The following is a 24,641-nucleotide window of genomic DNA, read 5'->3' as shown; positions in this document are numbered from 1 at the left end:
AAAATATTTTTGAGGAAAGGAAACACATTTATTATTTTCACGGCTCTGCGTTATAAACTTCTGTGAAGCACTTGGGGGTTCAAAGTGCTCACCACACATCTAGATAAGTTCCCTTGGGGGTCTAGTTTCCAAAATGGAGTAACTTGTGGGGAGTTCAAACTGTTTAGGCACATCAGGGGCTCTGCAAAAGCAACCTGACGCCCGCAGAGCATTCCATCAAAGTTTGCATTTCAAAACGTCACTACTTCCCTTCCGAACCCCGACGTGTGCCAAAACAGTGGTTTACCCCCACATATGGGGTATCAGCGTACTCAGGAGAAACTGGACAACAACTTTTGGGGTCCAATTTCTCCTGTTACCCTTGGGAAAATAAAAAATTCTGGGCTAAAAATCATTTTTGAGGAAAGAAAAATTATTTTTTATTTTCACGGCTCTGCGTTATAAACTTCTGTGAAGCACCTGGGGGTTATAAGTGCTCACTATGCATCTAGATAAGTTCCTTGGGGGGTCTAGTTTCCAAAATGGGGTCACTTGTAGGGGATCTCCAATGTTTAGGCACACAGGGGCTCTCCAAACGCGACATGGTGTCCGCTAACGATTGGAGCTAATTTTCCATTCAAAAAGTCAAATGGCACGCCTCCCCTTCCGAGCCTTGCCGTGCACCCAAACAGTGGTTTACCCCCACATATGAGGTATCGGCATACTCAGGAGAAATTGCCCAACAAATTTTAGGATCCATTTTATCCTGTTGCCCATGTGAAAATGAAAGAATTGAGGCTAAAAGATATTTTGTGTGAAAAAAAAGTACTTTTTCATTTTTGCGGATCAATTTGTGAAGCACCTGGGGGTTTAAAGTGCTCACTATGCCTCTAGATAAGTTCCTTGGGGGGTCTAGTTTCCAAAATGGGGTCACTTGTGGAGGAGCTCCAATGTTTAGGCACACGGGCATTCCAAAAGCGACATGGTGTCCGCTAACGATGGAGATAATTTTTCATTCAAAAAGTCAAATGGCGCTCCTTCCCTTCCGAGCCTTACCATGTGCCCAAACAGTGGTTTACCCCCACATGTGAGGTATCGGTGTACTCAGGAGAAATTGCCCAACAAAATTTAGGATCCATTTTATCCTGTTGCCCATGTGAAAATGAAAAAATTGAGGCTAAAATAATTTTTTGGGGAAAAAAAAAGTACTTTTTCATTTTTACGGATCAATTTGTGAAGCACCTGGGGGTTTAAAGTGCTCACTATGCTTCTAGATAAGTTCCTTGGGGGGTCTAGTTTCCAAAATGGGGTCACTTGTGGGGGAGCTCCAATGTTTAGGCACACGGGGGCTCTCCAAACGCGACATGGTGTCCGCTAAAGATTGGAGCCAATTTTTCATTCAAAAAGTCAAATGGCGCTCCTTCCCTTCCGAGCCTTGCCGTGCGCCCAAACAGTGGTTTACCCCCACATATGAGGTATCAGCGTACTCAGGACAAATTGGACAACAACGTCCGTGGTCCAGTTTCTCCTTTTACCCTTGGGAAAATAAAAAAATTGTTGCTAAAAATCATTTTTGTGGCTAAAAAGTTAAATGTTCATTTTTTACTTCCATGTTGCTTCTGCTGCTGTGAAACACCTGAAGGGTTAATAAACTTCTTGAATGTGGTTTTGAGCACCTTGAGGGGTGCAGTTTTTAGAATGGTGTCACTTTTGGGTATTTTCAGCCATATAGAACCCTCAAAATGACTTCAAATGTGAGGTGGTCCCTAAAAAAAATGGTTTTGTAAATTTTGTTGTAAAAATGAGAAATCACTGGTCAAATTTTAACCCTTATAACTTCCTAGCAAAAAAAAAATTTGTTTCCAAAATTGTGCTGATGTAAAGTAGACATGTGGGAAACGTTATTTATTAACTATTTTGTGTCACATAACTCTCTGGTTTAACAGAATAAAAATTCAAAATGTGAAAATTGCGAAATTTTCAAAATTTTCGCCAAATTTCCGTTTTTTTCACAAATAAACTCAGAAATTATCGACCTAAATTTACCACTAACATGAAGCCCAATATGTCACGAAAAAACAATCTCAGAATCGCTAGGATCCGTTGAAGCGTTCCTGAGTTATTACCTTATAAAGGGACACTGGTCAGAATTGCAAAAAACGGCAAGGTCATTAAGGCCAAAATAGGCTGGGTCATGAAGGGGTTAAGTTAAAGGGGCCGAATAATATTGCACGCCCCACTTTTCAGTTTTGGATTTTCCACAAAAATTTAAAGTAACCAATAAATTCCGTTCAACTTCACAATTGTGTTCCACTTGTTGATCGTTCACCAAAAATTTACATTTGGTATCTTTGTTTGAAGCATGATATGTGGGAAAAAGTTGAAAAGTTCCAGGGTGCCGAATACTTTTGCAAGGCACTGTATATGTGTATATAATATATATTTATATTATATGGGGCTTTGCATGTGGAATGGGTGGGGCTTGATATACATGCATACATACTCTAAGTTTTATATAAAGCTCTTGCCACTGCACAATTTTATAAAAATCAGCTTCTCTACATGTCTGACAGCCATTCCATTCCAGCACTTAATGTGCTTCTGATTAGGTGATCATCTGAACCAAATCTTATTTAACGAAGGAAAGTATAGAAAACACTGCTGTGGTCTTCACAATCCTCTTGCAATAGGACAAGCTGGATGGCAAAACAAGTGCTAGTAATATCCCAAAAGTAATAGGAATAAAAAAATAACTTTTAATCATGCCACAGGAGTTGAAAATAAAATCTTGAGTGAGGAAAAGAAGGCTTCAATTCTGGCTTTACTAGCAGAGGGATACTGTGAGCGTCATGTTGCCTCCATCCTTAAAATGTCTAAGACGACAGTCCATTACAATAAGATCAAGCAGCAGACATTAGGGACAACGAAGCTACAGACCGGCAGAGGGCGAAAACGACTCTCCACTGACCGGGTTGACCGTCATCTTATTCGAATATCACTCAGCAACCGCAGGATGACATCAAGTGACCTACAAAAGGAATGGCAAATGGCAGCTGGGGTGAAGTGCACAGCAAGAACAGTTCGTAACAGGCTCCTAGAGGCAGGGCTCAAGTCATGTAAAGCTATAAAAAAGGCTTTTATCAATGAGAAGCAAAGGAGAGCCAGGCTAAAGTTTGCCAAAGACAAAAAGGATTGGACCATAGAGGACTGGAGTAAGGTAATATTCTCCGATGAGACTAATTTTCAGCTTTGCCCAACACCTGGTCGTCTAATGGTTAGATGGAGACCTGGAGAGATGTACAATCCACCCGCTGTGAAATTTGGTGGAGTATCCAAGATGACCTGGGGATGCTTCAGCAAGGCTAGAATTGGGCAGATTAATCTTTACAAAGGATGTATGAATCAAACCGCATTCAAGGTTATGCTGTAAAAAACAATTGATTCCTTCTGCTCAGGCAATGTTTCCCAACTCTGAGGACTGTTTTTTTTCTAGTAGGACAATGTGCCATGCCACACAGCTAGATCAATCAATGTGTGGATGAAGGACCACCACATCAAATCCCTGTCATGGCTAGGCCAATCTCCAGACTTGAACTCTATTGAAAACCTCTGGAATGTAATCAAGAGGAAGATGGATAGCCACCACACAAAGAAGAACTGCTTACATTTTTATATCAGGAGTGCCATAAGGTCACCCAAAAGCAGTGTGAAAGACTGGTGGAAAGCTTGCCAAGACGCATGAAAGCTGTGATTAAAAATCATGGTTATTCCACAAAATATTGATTTCTGAACTCTTCCTGAGTTAAAACATTAGTATTGTTGTTTCCAAATGATTATGAACTTGTTTTCTTAGCATTATTTGAGGTCTACAAGCTATGCGTTTTTTTGTTATTTTGACCATTTCTCATTTTCTGAAAATAAATACAAAATGTATTGCTTGGAAATTCGGAGACATGTTGTCAGTAGTTTATAGAATAAAAGAGCAATTTACATTTTACTCAAAAATATACCTATAAAGAGAAAAATCAGACAAACTGAAAATTTTGCAGTGGTCTCTTAAATTTTGCCAGAGCTGTATATAGATGTTTGATTTCATTATTTATTTTGTTTGCGTTATTTCTTTCCATTGTTATTACACTGATGAAGGTCACTGTTTGACCGAAACGTCTGGATACTGTACTACAGTTTGACTGCATTAAAATTACCTCATATCTTCAAAAGTTGAGTGCCAAGTTTCTTTATCACAGACACAATTATTAGGCATGTAAGTATCACAGTAACTAGGCCGCCCCATACTATCTAATACTTGGGGGCAGAGGGCATTCAGCTAAACTCTGTCACACCTTTTTCTCTATCCCCCATGACAGCACCACGGAGAGAGGGGATCCTCTCCCTCGCATCAATTTGTTTCCTGTCCCTAAAGGACGGGTAACCCTCAGTTTGGACGGTACCTTCAAAGTCCCAGCAGTCCTATAAAAGGTCAGGATAGACAAATCTAGACTAATATTAATAGCCCCTTTCTGGCCAAGAAGAACTGGGTTCTCCTGGCTAACAATGTTATCAGTCACCGATCCTTAGACTCTGCCGGACTCCCGGACCTTCTTTCCCAAGGACCGGTGTTCCACCCTCAGACAGCGAACCTCCATTAAGCAGCATGAAATTTGAGGGGGCACTGCCGAGGGAAAGAGGGTTTTCGGAAAATTTAGTTTCTACATTATTAAAAAATAGGAATGCCGTCACTATGAAGGCTTACAGCAAAACATAGAAAACATTCTTGTCAACCCCAGGGGTAAAGCTTCAGGATGGGGTCCCAATTACCGAAATCCTTGAATTTCTACCGATGGGACTAGAATGGGACCTAGCAGTCAGTACTTTAAAAGTACAAGTGGCAGCTCTAGGAGCACTATATAATCAGGATGTTGCAGGTAACCCATGGGTAGCACGATTCACCAAAGCCGCTGCAAGGTCTAAACCGATGGTTAGCCGGAAGTTATGATCTTTGGATTTAAATCTTGTCCTAACAGGTTTTCCCATTTGAGCCTATAGATTCAACCCCTCTTAAGATCTTATCTTAGAATAGGGAAGAGGAAAGATTTCACACCCTAGACGTGAAAAGATGTCTGGTTCAGTACCTAGAGTCCACCCAGAGATGTAGGAAGGAAGGATCTCTCTTAGTATGTTTCCAGGGACCTAGAAAGGGACTCAAGGCTTCCAAGAGTACCCTGGCGAGATGGATAAGAGATGCGATAGCCTTGGCCTATTCATCCAGTGGGAATATCTTTCCCGAGGTGCTGAAAGCTCATTCCACAAGAGCAATGGCGACCTCATGGGCGGAAAGGTCGGAGGTATCAGTAGAACAAGTCTGTAGGGCGGCCAGCTGGTCATCACCTTCAACCTTTTTTAGGCACTATCGGCTGGACCTAGCCTCTTCGTTTGACTTGACCTTTGGAAAAAGGGTTCTTCAGGCTGTGGCCCCTCCCTAAATTACAAATCTCTGTAATTCTCTCTGTGATGCTGTCATGGGGGATAGAGAAAGACATAGTTGCTTACTGGTAACGGGATTTCTCAGACGGCAGCCGCTAATTCCCTCCCATCACGTGTGTGGTGAGCATGTTTTACTGTTCGTAGCGTGTTTATGTATAGGCACGGTGTTTTTCTTTCTGATAAGCAGTATGATAATGTATATATATTTTTATTGTTGTCATTAACCTGGAGGCCCTCCGATGCTTTGTAAACCAACTGATGCGAGGGAGAGGTACCGCCCTTTTATCTTTAGGTTCCCTGTCCCTGAAGGGCGGATCCCCTCTCTCCGTGATGCTGTCATGTGCTCTGAGAAATCCCGTTACCGGTAAGTAACTACGTCTTTCGATGCCATGTTTGCATCAAGTGGTTAAACTGCCAGGGCTTTTGTTGCAGCTGCTCTGGGGCCCAAAAGAGTTAATTTTTTTTTAAACAATTGTTTATTGTGTGAAAAAAATAAAATGTCTTTTGCTTTTTTCCATGTTTTTTTCTTTTTACAAGAATTATGGGAGCCAATTTTATTTAGAAACATTTTAATATCTGTTTTTTTCTCCTGGTGTTTTTCTTGTAATATAGGAAAGCCTAAAGGTACCTTCACACGAAACGACATCGCTAGCGATCCGTGACGTTGCAGCGTCCTGGCTAGCGATATCGTTTCGTTTGACACGCAGCAGCGATCAGGATCCTGCTGTGATGTCGCTGGTCGCTGAATAAAGTCCAGAACTTTATTTGGTCGTCCGATCGCTGTGTATCGTTGTGTTTGAAAGCAAAAGCAACGATACCCAGCGATGTTTTACACTGGTAACCAGGGTAAACATCGGGTTACCAAGCGCAGGGCCGCGCTTAGTAACCCGATGTTTACCCTGGTTACCAGCGTAAAAGTAAAAAAACAAACAGCACATACTTACATGCGTCCCCCAGCGTCTGCTTCCTGACACTTACTGAGCGCCGGCCCTAAAGTGAAAGTGAAAGCACAGCGGTGACCGCTGTGCTGTTAGGGCCGGAGCTCAGTCAGTGTCAGGAAGGAGACGCTGGGGGACGCATGTAAGTATGTGCTGTTTGTTTTTTTTACTTTTACGCTGGTAACCAGGGTAAACATCGGGTTACTAAGCGCGGCCCTGCGCTTAGCAACCCGATGTTTACCCTGGTTACCCGGGGACCTCGGCATCGTTGGTCGCTGGAGAGCGGTCTGTGTGACAGCTCTCCAGCGATCAAACAGCGACGCTGCAGCGATCGGCATCGTTGTCGCTATCGCTGCAGCGTCGCTTCGTGTGAAGGTACCTTTAGGCCAGAAATAAACCCCATAAATCACTGTACATGGAGACTTTGGGATCAGATTTCTGTCCGTGTTTGTGCAAACAAAAAAACCTTTTTATAAAAGCCTCAAACTTCTGTGTGTGAATCAGACATGAGATCTAACGTGATAGAAGATTACAGTGTGGGGAAGACGGGAAACATTCATATAGACGGCCGGTGGTGATGGAGTCAGTGATGGACTCTGGACAAATATGTTCCTAGAGCCGTAGTAGAAGATGAAGATGTCGTCATCATCATGAAGTAGTTATTTCTCCTGTCACGTGTAATGAATATCTCCTGCAGTATTGCTAATGCCGATTCCAGTGTCGGTAAATGAGAGGAGAATTAGCGTTATGGAAGATGAGTCTATGAGAAACATATTCAGCTGCCGACTCCAAGGAAGAAACTGCTTGTTGTCTGTGGCCTAAAACCTATAGGTTTTATTAGTAGATGTTAAGAAGGAAACTAAATACTGTAAAATAATAATAAATCTCCTCATATGTTTCCCTTATTATCTCCAGTAATGGTATTATTACACTGGATTTTTATGATGTTACATCGGCTCATCTTCTCATTCAGGTCTCTACAATATCTGATCCTCTCAGTGAAGATTTTCTACATAAGAGAATTTTCCTGATTTACCAATCAAAGATGGATATGGACAGAGACGAGATGGCAGACAGGATATTACACCTCACCCTAGAGATCCTCTTCCGGCTTACTGGAGAGGTGAGAGATTCTGATGACTTCACATTACATCATTCCTATCTATGGGAAAACAGATGGACAGAACTGGAGAGGTGAGGACTCTGGAAATGTCTGTAGTAAGATTTATTAATGTGTCTCTCCATAACCAGGATTACACAGTAGTGAAGAAGATCTCTAGTGAGCGCTGTCAGGACCCTGTGTCTGAGGGATGGGTAACACCCCTGAGCCCAATCATGGGGCCTCCACCTCACCCCCTAATACATGAGGACATCAATGACCAGAAGATCCTAGAACTCACCTACAAGATGATTGAGCTGCTGACTGGAGAGGTGACACTGCTGGGAATGCTGGGACATTATACAGTAACACTATGAAGGGATCGAGGGGATGACGGTTTCATTGTATGTGTCAGGTTCCTATAAGGTGTCAGGATGTCTCCGTCTATTTCTCCATGGAGGAGTGGGAGTATTTAGAAGGACACAGAGATCTGTACAAGAACATCATAATGGAGGTTCCCCAGCACCTCACCTTATCAGGTAATAGACAGGACTAAATACAGACAGCCTATAATTATCTGTATGTAAAGAATAAATTCAGTCCCTGTATGTGTTTCCTCCAGATCTATCCAGTAAGAGGGCAACACCAGCGAGATGTCCCCATCCTCTTCTTCCACAGGACTGTGAACAAGAAGATCCCAATGTTCCTCATGATCATCAGGTAAATGGAGAGGTGTCATGAGATCTCCCCTCTGATGTGTAGACGGCTGTGAAGATCTTGTGCTCAGTCTTGTTTTATCCACCAGTATTATATGTTTTATACTTGTGTATTGTGAACGGTGGAGATGGCAGGATTAGAGCTGGACATAGATGTGACTTTCTCCATCTGTCTGTGACTTTTACAATATTTGTTTCAGCGTGAAGATCTGACCCATATTAATACTACAGAGACATATGTGAGGGGCGATGAGCAGTGTAAAGAGGAGATTCCCACATATGACTACCCAGGTGAGTAGTAACCACTATATGCAGAGAAGTCACAGATTCTTCTCGGTCACCACCTACTTTATCGGTGGTGTAGTCCATCAGTATTGCTGTGATAACCATTTTGTCTCTAGACCACAAGTTTCTCCTCCACTCAAAACTGTTCAAATGACTTTGTGCATTGAAAGCCCCTTTATGTAGAACTTACAACCTGGAGGATCCACCTACCCCCTGGGATTAGAACATGCTGACCGTTACCTGCTCAGTTCTGTAAACTATAAAGCCAAATGACAGCGTACGTAGAATGTGCTGTCAAGTCAGAAAATCATTTTGAAGAAAAGTATTATGATCAGCCTGTAAGAGAAAGCGGAGGGTAATGATGCTGTTGGATTCCTAGATTCCTGATATCTTATTGGATGAATCTACCTTCTCTCCCTTCTGTGCTGCTGAATGTGCTCATATGGTCCCTACAAGAACAGGTCCAGTCTTTCAGGCCAAACTTCACTTTTATGATCAACAACATTAAATGTGTAGTGAGGCCAAGTGTGAATTTCTGTACAATAACAACAGAGTTTCCCTTTATCCTGACTTTTCAATTTGTATTCAAACTTACTAATTTCAAGGAGGATTGTGATAAACTACAGGAAAACCATTACACCTATGTCATGATATATCTCTAAGCTGTGATTGGATGATGGCTGTAATATACATTTATTCACACCTGCAGGAGATGTGTTGGCATGGCTCGAGCCCTGGTTTCATGGATTCATTCCACGTCATAAATTCCATTGTGTTTTCGATCATAAGGAATTCAGATTACTGCACAATCTCTCCTGAAATGGGAAGCAATATTACTTTCTCTAATATAGTGGTCAGGATTCATAGTAGCCCCAATGGTCCACCATAAGTGAATGCAACTCCGGTTTACTGTTGGAGTTCTCCCCTCATACATATGTTGTTGTTGTTGGGGATATAACATAGAATAATATATATATTTTTTTTATCTGTTCATTCTGTATGATAGTTTGATTGTGGTGGGATTGTCCTGCGTCACTTATGTGAGTCTGTAGCTTCCTGATAGTCCTGGTGATGAAATCCGTCTTGTGGTTGTTGTTTAATCTGTATTCACAGTTTTCAGTTAATGAGATTCTCGTGCTCTGGGGCGTGGCTTTGTGGTGCTCTGATTACATATTCATCTGTATTGGCTTATGACAGGTTACTGATCCCTCACTGACCTGCCCTCTATTTTACATAATACATATAATAGTGTTGATATTATTGTTGATAATGCCTATAATATTGTGGCTATTATGAGGCTTAGAAAAAAAAAATACATCCAGCAAAATGACACCGGAGGTGCCTGTCCAGTATCATCTATCTCTTATTTATTGATGCTACTGCACAGGCGCCGCCATCCCCGGTGACATTTTGCTGGATGTATTTATTTTCTAAGCTTCACAATAGCCACAATATTCTAGGCATTATCAACAATAATATCAACACTATTATATGCATTATGTAAAAATAGGATGCAGATCACTAAGGAATCAGTAACCTGTCATAAGCCAATACAGGTACATATGTAATCAGAGCACCACATAAAGCCCCGCCCACAGTCCCACCCTGAAGCACGAGAATCTCATTAACTGAAAAGTACAAATATAGATTAAACAACAACCACAAGACAGATTTCATCTACCAAGGTATCAGTGTAATCAGTATAACTGGGCCGACCTGACAGTGTCTGTAGGTTACTGTGCACAATCCTGCTGACAGGTTCCCTTTAAGACATCTCATCTCTGTACTATTATACATAGTTCTCTTTAAATGCCTAATATTTCTTCTTGAAACTGACCTGACAAAAAAATATTGGATAGTTTAGATTGTGAAGTCACCGAGACCCATACTCTAATTACCCCAGAGAGGTTTCAATACTAGCTACTCATTTATTACTGCTGAAGACTGTAGAGTTTGATTATTTCAGTAGATGTGTCATTGTCTACAGTCACAGTTTAAGACTACAGTAGTTAGTGTTCAAAATACTCTGATTTAACCTCTTAGCCAGTCTTGTGTTCTTAATCAGGCCCCATCTTTAAAATCTGACGTGTGTCACTTTATTAGGTGATAACTTTGGAATTATTCACAAAGGATAATATAAAACAAATGGATCTTAAAAATTATTTTCCAACTTCGCACTATACCCTATATACGGTTGTACACTACTGTCTGGGAACATGTCAGTGTTCAGAAGGGAAGGAACGCCATTTAGCTATTTGAATGCAGATCTTACTGGAATAGTTTGCCGACACACTGTATTGGGTCACCTGACAGCTCAAAAGATGTTCACCATGAACATGCTTGACACTATCTTCTCAGCTTTCCATATCCCAGGGATTGCCTTGCTCATCGCCCTTTAACACCCTTACATGGAATCTGGACTTACACTGGGACGCCTATTCTTGGACCATCGTGTTACCTGCTATGCTGTGGTGTTAGATGGTGAGAAGAATAGTCAGGTAGCTGGGTCAGAACCAAAAAAACATAATACCGGATCAGAAGACACAAGAGTAGTCAGTAAACGAGACATGGTCACAAAAGTAAACAAATACTCAAGCCGCAAGCTGAGCACAGAGGATTGAACCAGAGGAGAACAACACTGTTTGTGGCAGATTATGGCCATATGCTTTGAGCTTTAGTAGGGTGTGGTACTTTCCAATTGGCTGAAGTAGGGAGCAGATTAGGGCCCCTTCACACTGGTCGATTCTGCTACGATTACGACGCATTTGCGTCATATTCGACATCGCAGTACGAGCTCGTAGCCAGCGGTCACACTCTACGATGTTAACGCTTTTTCTGACGTAGTTGCGATGTGAACGTCACGCGTCGCAATCGTACGCTACCCTTCACACCGCCATAGTCCTACGACTCCGAGCGTGACGTATTACCAGCATGGGCGTGCTAAAACGTCACGCCCAATCAGGAGACAGGTATGCGGAAGCCCAACCCACGTAGTCGCATTACGAGCTCGTATGACCGCCGTCACATACTACGATTTCGACCGCCACAGCGAGACATTTACGACGAAAGAAAGTTCTGCTCTTTCTTTCACATCGTACGATGCTGGGCTGCGTCGCAAATCGTAACGCCATGTCACACTTTGCAACCTCGGAACGAGGACGGATAAACGTCACAAATCGAACGCTCGTTCAGACTTTGATTGCACAGTGTGAAGGGGCCCTTACTCCAGCTGCACAGCAGGAACAGATCCCAGATGAGATTTGACACACCATATGCAGAAGCCCTAATATAACTAAACGAGAGACAACCAGAATAGTCAAAATCCCCATAAAGTGATTCCATTTTATAAACTAATTTACTGAGGGTTATAATCTATACACGTGTTCAAAATTGTTGGCACCCCTTTTTTAATGACAGAAAAACCAAAAGTAATACAATAGTATACAAAAGTAATAAAAAATTTATGAAAATGAACAAATGAAAGTCAGACCTTGCTTTACTACCATGCTTCCACAGAATAAAAAAAATAAATAAAACTCATGAAATAGGCCTGGACAGAAATGATGGTACCCCTGAAAATAATGTGACAAGATGAACATGTTAAATCAAGGTGTGTTCACTAATTAGCATCACAGGTGTCTACAATCTTGGAATCAGTGAGTGGGCCTATATATAGGGCTACAGATACTTACTGTGCTGTTTGGTGACATGGTGTGTGTCACACTCAACATTGACCAGAGGAAGCGAAGGAAAGAGTTGTCTCAGAAGATTAGAAAGAAAATTATAGTCAAACACATTAAAGGTAAAAGTTATAAGACCATCTCCCAGCCGCTTGATGTTCCTGTGACTACAGTTGCAAATATTATTCATAAATTCAATATCCATGGGACTGTAGCAAACCTCCCTGTGAAGAGATGACATACATGCTCTGGCTTGGCAAGGTAATGAGGCTTATTCGCCGTGCAATGCTCCTCTGGGAAATTTAATATGCAAATTGCCTCTTCAGAGAAAAAGAGGACTTAAACTCTATAGCGCCACCTGTTGGAAGTAGCGATCCTACTTCCAACAAGTGACGCTATAGAGTTTAAGTTTTTTTTTCTCTGAAGAGGCAATTTGCATATTAAATTTCCCAGAGGAGCATTGCACAGCAAAACTATCAAGGGATTCTAGAGGGAAATGTGCTGCCCAGTGTCAGAAAGCTTGGTCTGAGTCGCAGGTCTTGGGTCTTGCAACAGGATAATGACCCAAAACACACAGCTAAAACACCCAAGAGTGGCTAAGAGGAAAGCACTGGACTATTCTGAAGTGGCCTTCTATGAGCACTGACCGAAATCCTATTGAGCATCTTTGGATAGACCTGAAACATGGCGTCTGGAAAAGGCAACCTTCAAACACGAGACAACTGGAGCAGTTTGCTCTTGAGGAGTGGGACAAAATACCTGTCAAGAGGTGCAGAAGTCTCATTGACAGTTACAGGAATTGTTTTATTACAGTGATTGCCTCAAACGGTTGTGCAACAAAATATTAAGTTAAGGGTACCATCATTTCTGTCCAGGCCTATTTCGTGAGTTTTTTTTTTTTTTTTTTTAGTTCTGTGGAAGCATGGTTGAAAAGCAATGTCTGACTTTCATTTGTTCATTTTCATAGATTTTTTTATTTATTATTACTTCTGTTTTTGTTGTTGTTTTTTTTAACCATAAACTTTTTATTAATTTTAAAGTCATATTTAACAACCATTTAGCCTCCGATCATTGTACAGTGTTACAGAAATTTCCTCAAAACATTAATCGGTTAAATATAATAAGTCACATAGCTAAATATTATAGGGAAAAGGGAAGGGGTGATGACAACAGATTTTGATACCTGAGTATTACTATGAATAGCTCTATTACATCTCTATAACCCCAGTATTTAGTGTGAGTGATCGCCAGCTGTCCCATTTTCTGAGATATCATGTTGTATTATCGGTGGATGAAGCAATTCTCTTCACTGATAAGCAATTGTCATTCATCAATGCTACGATCTCAGTCAATGACGGACATTTGGAGTTTTTCCAATACCCTGCAATTTTAATTCTAGTAGCTATGAGGATGTGTGTAATCACTGTCCTGAACTCATGTGGAATTAAATCCAGGTCAATGGCCAGAAGTGCTTGCTCTTTCCCAATTTTTATTGGGATGCCGCTAATTTGAGACACTAAATGAGAGAGAGTTTGCGTCCCAGAGCTGCTTTACCTTAGGGCACCTCCACCAGACATGCAACATATCTGCGTTGGCATCTCCGCACCTCCAGCACACATCTGGGGATTTGCGGTAGAACTTAGACAATCTGTATGGTGGGTAGTACCGCCTGTAAAGCAGCTTTCTGGCATTCTCCAGGTGATAGAGTGCGTCCCTACGTGCACCAATCATTGAGAAGGACGTCCGCCATTGACCCGGGGTGATCCCGTACTGCAGATCAGTCTCCCATTTGTGGAGATACGAGTCCAGAGCGGGGAAGGTCTCCTCCAGCATATGGTTATAGCTTATGGACAGCGCTCTTATTTGCCGTGCTGGGGCGAGGAGCATTGCATATAATTTGGAGGGTTGTGAGATTATATCCTTTTTTTCCCTGTAGAAAATGTCTTATTTGTAGATATTTATAATGATCTCCATGTGGTAGTTGGTATTTCTCTCGGATCGTAGAGGATAACAATATTCCTTCATGTCTCCAATCAGTAGGATTCCCAGGGATTTCCAGGTTTGAATCTGGAGGTCCGAAATACACCGCTCCAAAGTCTCTATGGGGGCTTTAGAGAGCGCCAAATTGGTAGTATACAGTTCATTGATTAGAATGGTCCACACTCCCAGCGCCGCTTTCACCATTGGTGGCAGGCACAATTTTTTATTATCACCGGGGTTAGGCCTGATAAAGATATATGAGTTAAAAAAGATGCAACATTTGGGGATTTTATGAGATGTTTCTCGACTTCTATCCAATATCTGTTATCCTTTTCATTCCACAACAACCTCAGTTGTTCAAATATGGCTGCCCTATAATACATCACCACTGAGGGGTAGCCCAGTCCCCCTCTTTTATTGGGATATTGTTAAATATACGGTACTTATTTTGTATATTTATTTATTGCAGGACTCTTTACCAGATGCGATACTCTAAAGAAAATGTCAAAATGTTTCTTATAAAAAAAAAATGTAGTGGTTTATTGGATTGTCCACCCAAAAAGCATCATTGCAGCAAAATGTAATAGGGGAAATAGTTACAAAGAGATTGTCCATTTCTCCATCTTTCCTGGGATCCTGAATGGTAAATGTCGTCGGTCTCTGTATAAGCATCTCTGGAAGCAACACATGATTAACTTACATACCAGCAGTCCTTTCAACCTAGTGTCAGAGTAAAGTGTGCCTGGAGTATGTCCGCAGAGAGTGAAGAAGAGCCCCCTCTTCCCTTGGGCCATGTGGTTATATACATCCCACAGATCACGTGTTCTCTCTATATCGGGTTGACATTTACCATGACCTAAATATACAGAAATAACATATTTAGTGTCAGCGAAAGGCAATGTGCTCAGTACAGAATTGAGAATAATAAGAATAAATTACCGTAATATCTAATAATTAATATTTAACAATTCCCCCTTTTGAGGGTGACAGACATTAATTGGATCCCTCAAAGTAGATCATGTCATCATTAGAATAATAAGCTTTTTTTTTCCTTCTTCTTCTTTGACAAAATAATTTAATGTCAATAATAATAATAATAATAATATAAGATTATTATTATTATTATTCATACTCAATAACATAATGATGTGAATTCATGTTATGGTAAGCCATGACCAATATTCATATAAAATGTATCATTATACTTCCCTAAATCTAAATCGAAGCAACACAGGTCCGATCGTCATCTGATGTCATCTGGTCTTCAGTCTTCTCTTTGGTTCTTTTAGAACAGTCTTTAGATGATAATTCCTTCTAAACAAATTGTAGCATGTAGATAATGTAGAGACCGTGTGTCATGTGTCAATCAAAGGCCATAAATTCAAATGTTGATAAGAAGAAGTGCATAGATGAAATGTAGCTTTAATTTCTGTGCAGTGTCACCTTTAGAGACCTGGACTTACATGGGATCACCTTGGATATTTCTGGAATCCTCCATGTCATCCGCACTGGTCTTCGAACAGGTGTGACGTCTTTAGTCAGCACAGCAAGGGTTTAAATGACTCTTCCTTGCTAAACATAGCACCATAACCAGTCCTTAGTCCTAATGCACAGGACACATGTCAGGGTTGTAGCGTCCTGACAATTACCTTATTGTTCACCAGCTTTCATTGAAGCTTTGCAGGTGATAGGAAACCACTGGAACTTGATAAAAACATGATAACACAGTTCATCTTGGCATCATAGGATCATCGTCCTTTTCAGTCGTGGTTGTCAGTTTAGATACTGCAGTGATGGTTACTGCAATCATGGTTGTCAGTGGTGGAATGAATTGTAATTGACAGTCTATTATTACTCAGAAATAATATAGCATTGTTACCTTTTGGAACTTCTGGATAGTGATTTTTCTTCTTGCAACTTTTGAGAATTTCTTGAATTTAGAAATATGAAAAGTCTTTATTAACGTAACTCCAGTATCTTGCTTGAAGTTCCCTATTCTATACCAAATCTGTTAATTTTCCTAACCTATGATATCACAGCGTATCATAGCAATCAGTAATACCCATATAAGTATTATCAGAATATTAATATAGAATTCTTGTTTGGAATAATAAAGCAATAATAAATGATAATACACTATTAACCATATTCTTCATGTGATAGAACGTTTTTATGTCAAACATGTAATTACCTTTTCAACCCATAGCTGTCAGTGTGTTTTTTATATAACAAGTGTTTTCATGTTTATTATTCAACTTTATTAATGGAATATATTTATTAGACCAATAATACATAAGAATGTAAAGCCATGAACCAAAATAAGAATATATGAGTGAATAAAATAATGAATTGTGTATAACTCAGAATTGAAACCTCTTTCCCTTATAATGGAACCATGGCATCGCTATATGTAATGAAGCAATATTCTCGTACTAGACATTACTTTATTAAATATTCATGTTTTTTCTTGATTTAGAAAAAAAAAATAATTAAGAATTAAATATAAAAATAAAGAATCAAAATTGAAAATGAAAGGCCTTTATATGTTGATGACTAGGGTTGAGCGAAACAGATCGGTCAATTTCATAAGTTGCCGACTTTCGGCAAAGTTGGGTTTCGTGAAATCCGAGCCGATCCTAGCGTGGGATCGGCCATGCGGTCGGCGATCTTCGTGCCAAAGTCGCGTTTCGTATGACGCTTTAACCGCCATTTTTGCAGCCAATGAAGGAGTGTGGGCAGCGTGATGACATAGGTCTTGTCTTGCTTTCTGCGGCGTCACAGGGGGTGGGGGTAGAAACGACATCTTGCCCATTTGGATGTAGCGATTTACACAGTCCGAGGAAGGGGGAGAGACGGGAGAGAGAGAGAAAAGAAAAAAAAATAATTCCCCATTGACTTGTATGGGGTTTCGTGTTTCGGTCGGCCACCCGACTTTTCACAATAATCGGCCGATTTCACACGATCCGACTTTCGAGAAAGTCGGGTTTCACGAAACCCGACTCGATCCTAAAAAAGCAAAAGTCGCTCAACCCTATTGATGACAAATGCAGAGTAATTATGTTCTCAGTAACACAGACCCTTAATATTTCCATTACCTAGATGATTTCATATTTGTCATAACCTTGTGTTACCAAAATATTCAAATTATGCAACTTTGCATGTAATCCCTTTCTTAGTGTAAAGAAATAACTCTTTATACTACTTAATGTTATTATATCCAATACTTATACCATTGTACCCTATTTATATTTCTTCTTTATTAAAATGTGTGAAGAAGAGGTATTGATCAAATTTGATGATGTAATCAGGATCAAAAACACATTCCACCCTTAATACCAAAAAATATTGTTTTTTGGTATTGTTTACCAAAAAAAACGCAATTTTAGCTTTTTGATTTTTTTTTCTTCTCGCTACGCCGTTTAGCAATCAGCTTAATAATTTTTTTTTTATATATAAATTGGGCGATTCTGAACTTGGCGATACCAAATATGTGTACGTTAGTTTTTTTTTATTGTTTTATTTTGAACGGGTCGAAAGGAAGGTGATTTGAACTTTTATTTATTTATTTCTTTTATATTTATGAACACTTTTTTAAAAATTTTGGCATGCTTCAATAGCCTCCATGGAAAGCTAGAAGCTGGCGCTATGAGCGCCGACCACAGGGGGTGCTCATAGCAATCCGTCTTTAACAACCATAGAGGTCTTCAGGAGACCTCTGGTTGTGATGGCCAATGCACCGATGACCCCCGATCACGTGACGGGGGTCAGCAGTGCACGTACTTCCGGACGCACGCTTGTTAAATGCTGCTGTCTGAGCTTGACAGCGGCATTTAACTAGTTAATGGGTGCGGGCGGATCGCGATTCCACTCGCGCCCATTGCGCGCATATGTCAGCTATTGAAAACAGCTGACATGCCGCGGCTTTGAGGTGGGCCCACCGCCGAAGCCCATCTCAAAACGGGGGATACTGCCAGCTGACGTACTATTCCGTCAGCTGGCAGAAAAGGGTTAAAGTGCTAGTGCTTCATTAGTTGCCAAACCAGATTCACTATTCATTTTATCCTGTATACTTTTTTGTGTATCTATTTTTATCAGGCGCACATACGACAAATGCTGTCAGGCTGAACTACCTACTATTGCTCTCCTGTGAGTTGGTAAATTAGGCTCATCCTCATCTATGCAGCCTTATTATAGTGAAATCTGCAGTAACTGGCCTATATAGGTGCACCACTGTTGAGCTCTACCCCAGTCATATGCAATCTAAAATAGAACAGCCATTAGCCTTCCCAACATGTTTCGCCTTGCGGCGTCTACAGGGGAATGAGGCTATAATGATCTGATGGGACTGAACCAGACCTATTATCACCTCTGTTTGCCACATCACTTCCACAGGTCAGCCAATACAATTTCTGTCTTTTACTACCAATGCCCATAATTCTCTCTTTTGAACCAATAGGTACTCATGGTCTGCTGTATGAGATTGTCATCTGTCCTGTGATTGGTTTTCACTCATATACAAGCCATCCCTACACCCTCCTCATTGGGGGGGACCATGAGAGCCAATCTTATCGCTTACTTTATTACCCATCTCACCCCATCTTGTAGTTTTTACTACTTACCTGGGGGAGACTAGTTCTGGGGGACTGCGGCATCATTCTCCAGTGCTTCCTCTCTCTCCATTTTCCTATAGACTGTTCAATCTATTTGCGCTTCAGAAAACTGAGCGCATGCACTCGCCGTTACGCCCTTCCAGCTCGATGGCTTTCAGTAAGCCCGCCCACGTTCAATATCAGCGCATGCGCTGTGGGTCTGATGTAATCTATACCACGCACCCTCCTTGCATCAAATTCAACCTAAGTCTGTGCGAATAAGAAGATGTTTGGGGCTCAATATAATTATGCTCCTTGTTACCATATATATTACCATAGGATCATGTATATATTATAATCATCATTAACACAAATTATATATATATATCTCCTGCAATAGATTTTTTAAAAGCTATTTTATACATCCACTGGAGGTTTATTTAAATGTCATTATTGATCCGCAAACTTGGTTATGTGGACCAAGAAAAGGATAAGATAATAATTTTACATATTTACATAGAGTCCTACTGTTTCATGTGGGCACAGTCCATACACGTAGAGCACCATTGTTTTGCATTATACTGTATGTGGTTTAGTGAAGGTTACTGGTAGGACCTTATGGAAAGGATTTTACTCCTCAGTTATTTAAACTGGGAAGATCTTATATAGGTCTGGCCATCTTGCAAGAGGTGGTCATTAGCTTCATATGGTTAGATCTTTTACTGGGACTCCGGCCAAATAACAATTTGTTTTACTATTTAAATATTAATGGTTTTCATCCACTTCAGTTCATGAAGAGGTGACAGTGCTTTCCCCTTTACAGGGCACACTTAATCTACAAGGGACATACAGTATATAAGAAGGTCCATATATTTTAAAAGGAAGGCATTATATGTAAAGCCTTTGTTTATACCTTAAGGTACCGTCACACTAAGTGACGCTGCAGCGATATCGACAACGATGCCGATCGCTGCAGCGTCGCTGTGTGGTCGCTGGAGAGCTGTCACACAGACAGCTCTCCAGCGACCAACGATGCCGAAGTCCCCGGGTAACCAGGGTAAACATCGGGTTACTAAGCGCAGGGCCGCGCTTAGTAACCCGATGTTTACCCTGGTTACCAGTGTAAATGTAAAAAAAAAAAAAAAAAACACTACATACTTACATTCCGGTGCCTGTCGCGTCCTCTTCCCTGCACTGTGTAAGCGCCGGCCCTGAAGCAGAGCGGTGACATCACCGCTGTGCTTTGCTTTCCGGCCGGCACTGACACATTCAGTGCAGGAAGCTCTGAGCAGAAGCGCGGACGCCAGGGGACGTGACAGACATCAGAGGGTGAGTATGTAGTGGTTTTTTTTTTACTTTTACAATGGTAACCAGGGTAAAAATCGGGTTACTAAGCGCGGCCCTGCGCTTAGTAACCCGATATTTACCCTGGTTACCATTGTAAAACATTGCTGGCATCGTTGCTTTTGCTGTCAAACACGACGATACACGCCGATCTGATGACCAAATAAAGTTCTGGACTTTCAGCAACGACCAGCGATATCACAGCAGGATCCTGATCGCTGCTGCGTGTCAAACACAACGATATCGCTATCCAGGACGCTGCAACGTCACGGATCGCTATCGTTATCGTTGTTAAGTCGCTCAGTGTGACTTTACATTTAGGGTGTCTCTTATTTGGCCGAGATCACACACAGCAAGATACGGCCGAGTCTCGCAGGTTAAAACCAAGCTCTGGCACCAGCACTCCAGAGCGTAGCGTGCGGCCGCATAGCAATACATGGAGCCGCACGCTCTACTCCGGAGTGCCGGTGCCAGAGCTTGTTTTAAACCTGTGAGACTTGGCCGTATCTCGCTGTAGTGTGACTCCAGCCTTAAAGCGAAAAATGCAATTTGCCTGCAGTTGTAGCTAAATTGCATCCAAGTCACCATTTCAAGGGCCCAAAATGATGTGTCTGATTCCCTATACCTTTATACCAAGGGGGTTCTGATAAAGACAGGTTCTCATGAGGGTGGATTGGGGAGTATCCAATTCTGTATTGATACAACGATATCAGAGGAAATAGTTCTAGCAGATGGACTGCCTTCAATTTCATCTAAGGTTTCAAAAACTGTATCTGTCCTCCAGCATTCTAGTATTACATCCCGTCCAATTTCCGATGTCTTTTTTTGACAATTTCTTTTTCCTTGCTTTGTATTCTATTTCAAATATTTCTGGATAGATTCATAATTTCAGGATGATTTTTATATGGTGTTAATTTGCCATATAGTTTACATATCTTATTCTTACTATCCATCAATTGTTTTTTCCTTTTCTCAGTGATAAAGGAAAGGTTTTAAACATAGCATCCCATTCAGTCAGGGTGACTTTATCACCTTTATCTACAGATACAGATTTGTATACGGACAGCCCCTTTGGTTTGCTATCTGTCATAAGCCAAAGAGCGTTTAAGAGTGGCAGCTTCCCATCGAACAAACAGTTGAACACCACGATCCACTGATTCATCCTATAAGGTTTTTTATTAGACTGTAAACTGTCATTGTTCTGGTGAATAATTAAATATTTTTGCATAACTTGCCATTTGTACAGACATTGTAAGTAGAAAAATATTAAATTCAAGGATATTTTATTCAAAAATACTAATTCTTTTTTTCTTGGCAGATGACTGTACCAGGAGATCAGAGGGACAGCTGACAGCTTTAATTTTTCAATCAGATGATCTTCATATCCCACTGGATACAATTGAAGAGAATGTCATTACTCCATCCCTTCACAGCAAAGATCTGTCAACTGATCCTATGAAACAGGTCCTGTCTTCTGATTCATTACCGACTACTAAGGAAAATCAAAGTCACAAAATAAGTATTAAAAAACGAATTGCTCCTAAAGCAATAAAGCTATTTTTGTGCTCAGAATATGGAAATCGTTTTCCCCTTGAAAAGTCTGGTCTTAAGCATAAAGAAATTCACACAACAGAGAAAAGATTTTCTTGTTCCATGTGTGGAAAATGTTATAATGAGAAATCACAACTTGTTAGACACCAGAGAAATCACACAAGGGAGAAGCTTTTTTCATGTTCAGAATGTGGGAAATCTTTTATCCATAAGTCAGATTTTGTTAGACATCAGAGAACTCACACAGGGGAGAAGCCATTTTCATGTTCAGAATGTGGGAATTGTTTTACCCAGAAATCAGGTTTTGTTAGACATCAGAGAACTCACACAGGGGAGAAGCCATTTTCATGTTCAGAATGTGGAAAATGTTTTACAAGTAAAAGGGGTCTTATCAAACATCAGAGAACTCACACAGGGGAGAAACCATTTACATGTTCAGAATGTGGGAAATGTTTAGCAGAGAAAGCAACTCTTGTTACACATCAGAGAACTCACACAGGGGAGAAGCCATTTTCATGTTCAGAATGTGGGAAATGTTTTACAGAGAAAGCAACTCTTGCTAAACATCAGAGAACCCACACAGGGGAAAAGCCATTTTCATGTTCAGAATGTGGGAAATGTTTTAACAAGAAATCAGGATTTGTGACACATCAGAGAACCCACACAGAGGAGAAGCCATTTACATGTTCAGAATGTGGGAAATATTTTACAGAGAAAGCAACTCTTGTTAAACATCAGAGAATCCACACAGGGGAGAAGCCATTTACATGTTCAGAATGTGGGAAATGTTTTACAGAGAAAGCAACTCTTGTTAAACATCACAGAACCCACACAGGGGAGAAGCCATTTTCATGTTCAGAATGTGGGAAATGTTTTACAAATAGATCAACTCTTGTTAAACATAAGAGAACTCACACAGGGGAGAAACCTTTTTCATGTTCAGAATGTGAGAAATGTTTTACAAATAAAAGGGGTCTTAGCAAACATCAGAGAACTCACTTGCAGTGATGGATTCCATTTTCCTTGATATCTTTTCTCCAAAGCCTCAAAATTTTGGTGAAATCTCTCACTGTGCTTGTCGGTCACTGCGCCGCAGTTTTGTGGAAAAAAGTCTAGATGCGAATGTAAAAAATGAATCTTGAAGAACATGTTACAGCCAAGATCCTTTATATGTTTTGAGGAGATTTTTCACCAACTCTTCATAGTTATCTTCTCATGAGTTTCCCAAAAAAAAAATTTAGTTGCCTCTAATGTGTATGCTATTCATGCTGCTTTTTCCTTGCCTTGCAATAAAGTTAAAAACTCCTTATCTTGAAGAAGCTTACCACTCTGAGGTCTAATAAACACGCCTTCCTTTATCTTTGCTTCACTTAATCTTAAAAATGTATCAATGGGATACTTAAATGCTTTTAGATTTTTATGCATTGCCTTTACAAAGTTATTAATTAGGCCCAACTTGATATGCAATGATGGTAGCAAATCTTATGTGGGTCAACAAGTGCTGGTTGCATGATTTTATTTACTCTGTGGCTGATGTAAACATCAGAGTCTCTTTTATTGTAGTGACATTCTATGACTGTCACAATTAGATTGGTGAGTGACCTGGGATCAGGGGCACCTGTCCTGGCTCTAACACTGAGTCCTAGTTCACCATGTTCCCTGGGATACTTCAGATGTTGAAGGACAAGGGCGGAGGTCCCGGCAGCTATCTCCTAAATTAGTCCTTCATCTGTCCCCTTCCCCCATCCAGGGAAGAGGGGGCACTACTGTGCACCGCAGTACACCAACCGGACAGACAGGGTAACAGAGACAAGTGTAAACTGAAAACTCCACACACACAAAATATGCACTCACATATAGCAGAGGTATTCACAAGTGTGTGTAGGGAGGGGGAATAAAGCTAAGCAGATAAAGATAAGGAATTACCAAGCGTACAAACCAGACAACAGTCGCTAACAAACTCCTCCAGCACTCCTTTTCAAAATCAACTTCTCCCAATACTAAGTCTTGCAGCAATTGCTAACTCAGACAAGGACTTGGTAATCGAGCCGAGATTTTATAGGGAAAAGTAGTCGCTAAACGAGCACAGCTAAATGCTGGAATTTCCAACATGGCCGATTATCCCTGTGATGGAAATATATATAAAACATAGATTTCACTTGCATATATACTGAGAGCTAGTATATACACTATAATCAATTGCTTAAAATTGCCACTGCAAACCAGACAGCGTCTTGGGATTTTTCAGACATAAAGAGGAACTGAGCATCAGATGTCCCGAGCTGATGTCTCAACTGTTATCCTAATTGCAGGAAAAGGTGACAGTTACACTTTGGTTGCTTAATCAGCCAGTTGCTATGCCTTAACCACAATCTTCCATGTATTCAGATAACCAAGAACAGAGAAGATTGACGATATGATAATTAACTAACCTCCCCTTTCTATATGCAACTATAAAAAACATGTATGTACAATAAAGCATCCATATTAATGGAATGTTCTTCTGTCACCTTGGTGTACAGTGTCATTCTTGAGCTCTCAAATACTTGGCCTAATTAGGAATGACCGTGGCACACACGGGGATAGATTTATCATAACCAAATTTCCTTCACATCTGATGCTTGAACGTGGGGCTGGATGAAACACACGGGGAGCCTTCTGACTGGAGACACGGGGATGTCGGCCTCGGCTCATGGGACAGAGACTGCAGCTCCATAGTAAGGTAAGAAAGTTCTGTCACCTTGACTGAATGTTCCCTGTGCCCAGCCCGGGTCTATACCTCTTACCGGTCGGGTGTGGTCACCATCGAATTCCCAGGTAGTTTAGAAAGTCCACGCCCTTAACCAAACCCTGGGATAATAGCCAAAGTGTCTGCTGCATGCTATGTTTTTTGTGTTTATATTTGTGTAGATCCAGGAGGTAGTTGGAACAGTGACTGTTTTGCTTGAGGTTGCTGGGAAACCGACACAGGAAGCCATCTCTCAAAAGTTATTACA

General features: G+C 40.9%; 1 protein-coding gene across 1 annotated transcript in view; it reads left to right on the top strand.

The window, feature by feature from the left end:
- Positions 1-24,160, top strand: part of LOC143766304 (uncharacterized) — a 40,718-nt gene extending 16,558 nt beyond the window's left edge. Inside the window, exons 2-7 of the mRNA XM_077253873.1 lie at positions 7,375-7,524; positions 7,653-7,832; positions 7,916-8,039; positions 8,123-8,220; positions 8,417-8,507; positions 21,413-24,160. Coding sequence (XP_077109988.1) covers positions 7,375-7,524; positions 7,653-7,832; positions 7,916-8,039; positions 8,123-8,220; positions 8,417-8,507; positions 21,413-22,653 — 1,884 coding nt within the window. The 3' untranslated portion in view covers positions 22,654-24,160. The remainder of the gene's footprint in view (positions 1-7,374; positions 7,525-7,652; positions 7,833-7,915; positions 8,040-8,122; positions 8,221-8,416; positions 8,508-21,412) is intronic.
- Positions 24,161-24,641: the final 481 nt, after the last annotated feature.

This window comes from Ranitomeya variabilis, chromosome 4, assembly GCF_051348905.1.
Source record: "Ranitomeya variabilis isolate aRanVar5 chromosome 4, aRanVar5.hap1, whole genome shotgun sequence".
Classification (NCBI taxonomy): domain Eukaryota; kingdom Metazoa; phylum Chordata; class Amphibia; order Anura; family Dendrobatidae; genus Ranitomeya; species Ranitomeya variabilis.
Note: the sequence above shows the minus strand (reverse complement) of the source record. Positions and strands in the feature narration are given on the sequence as shown.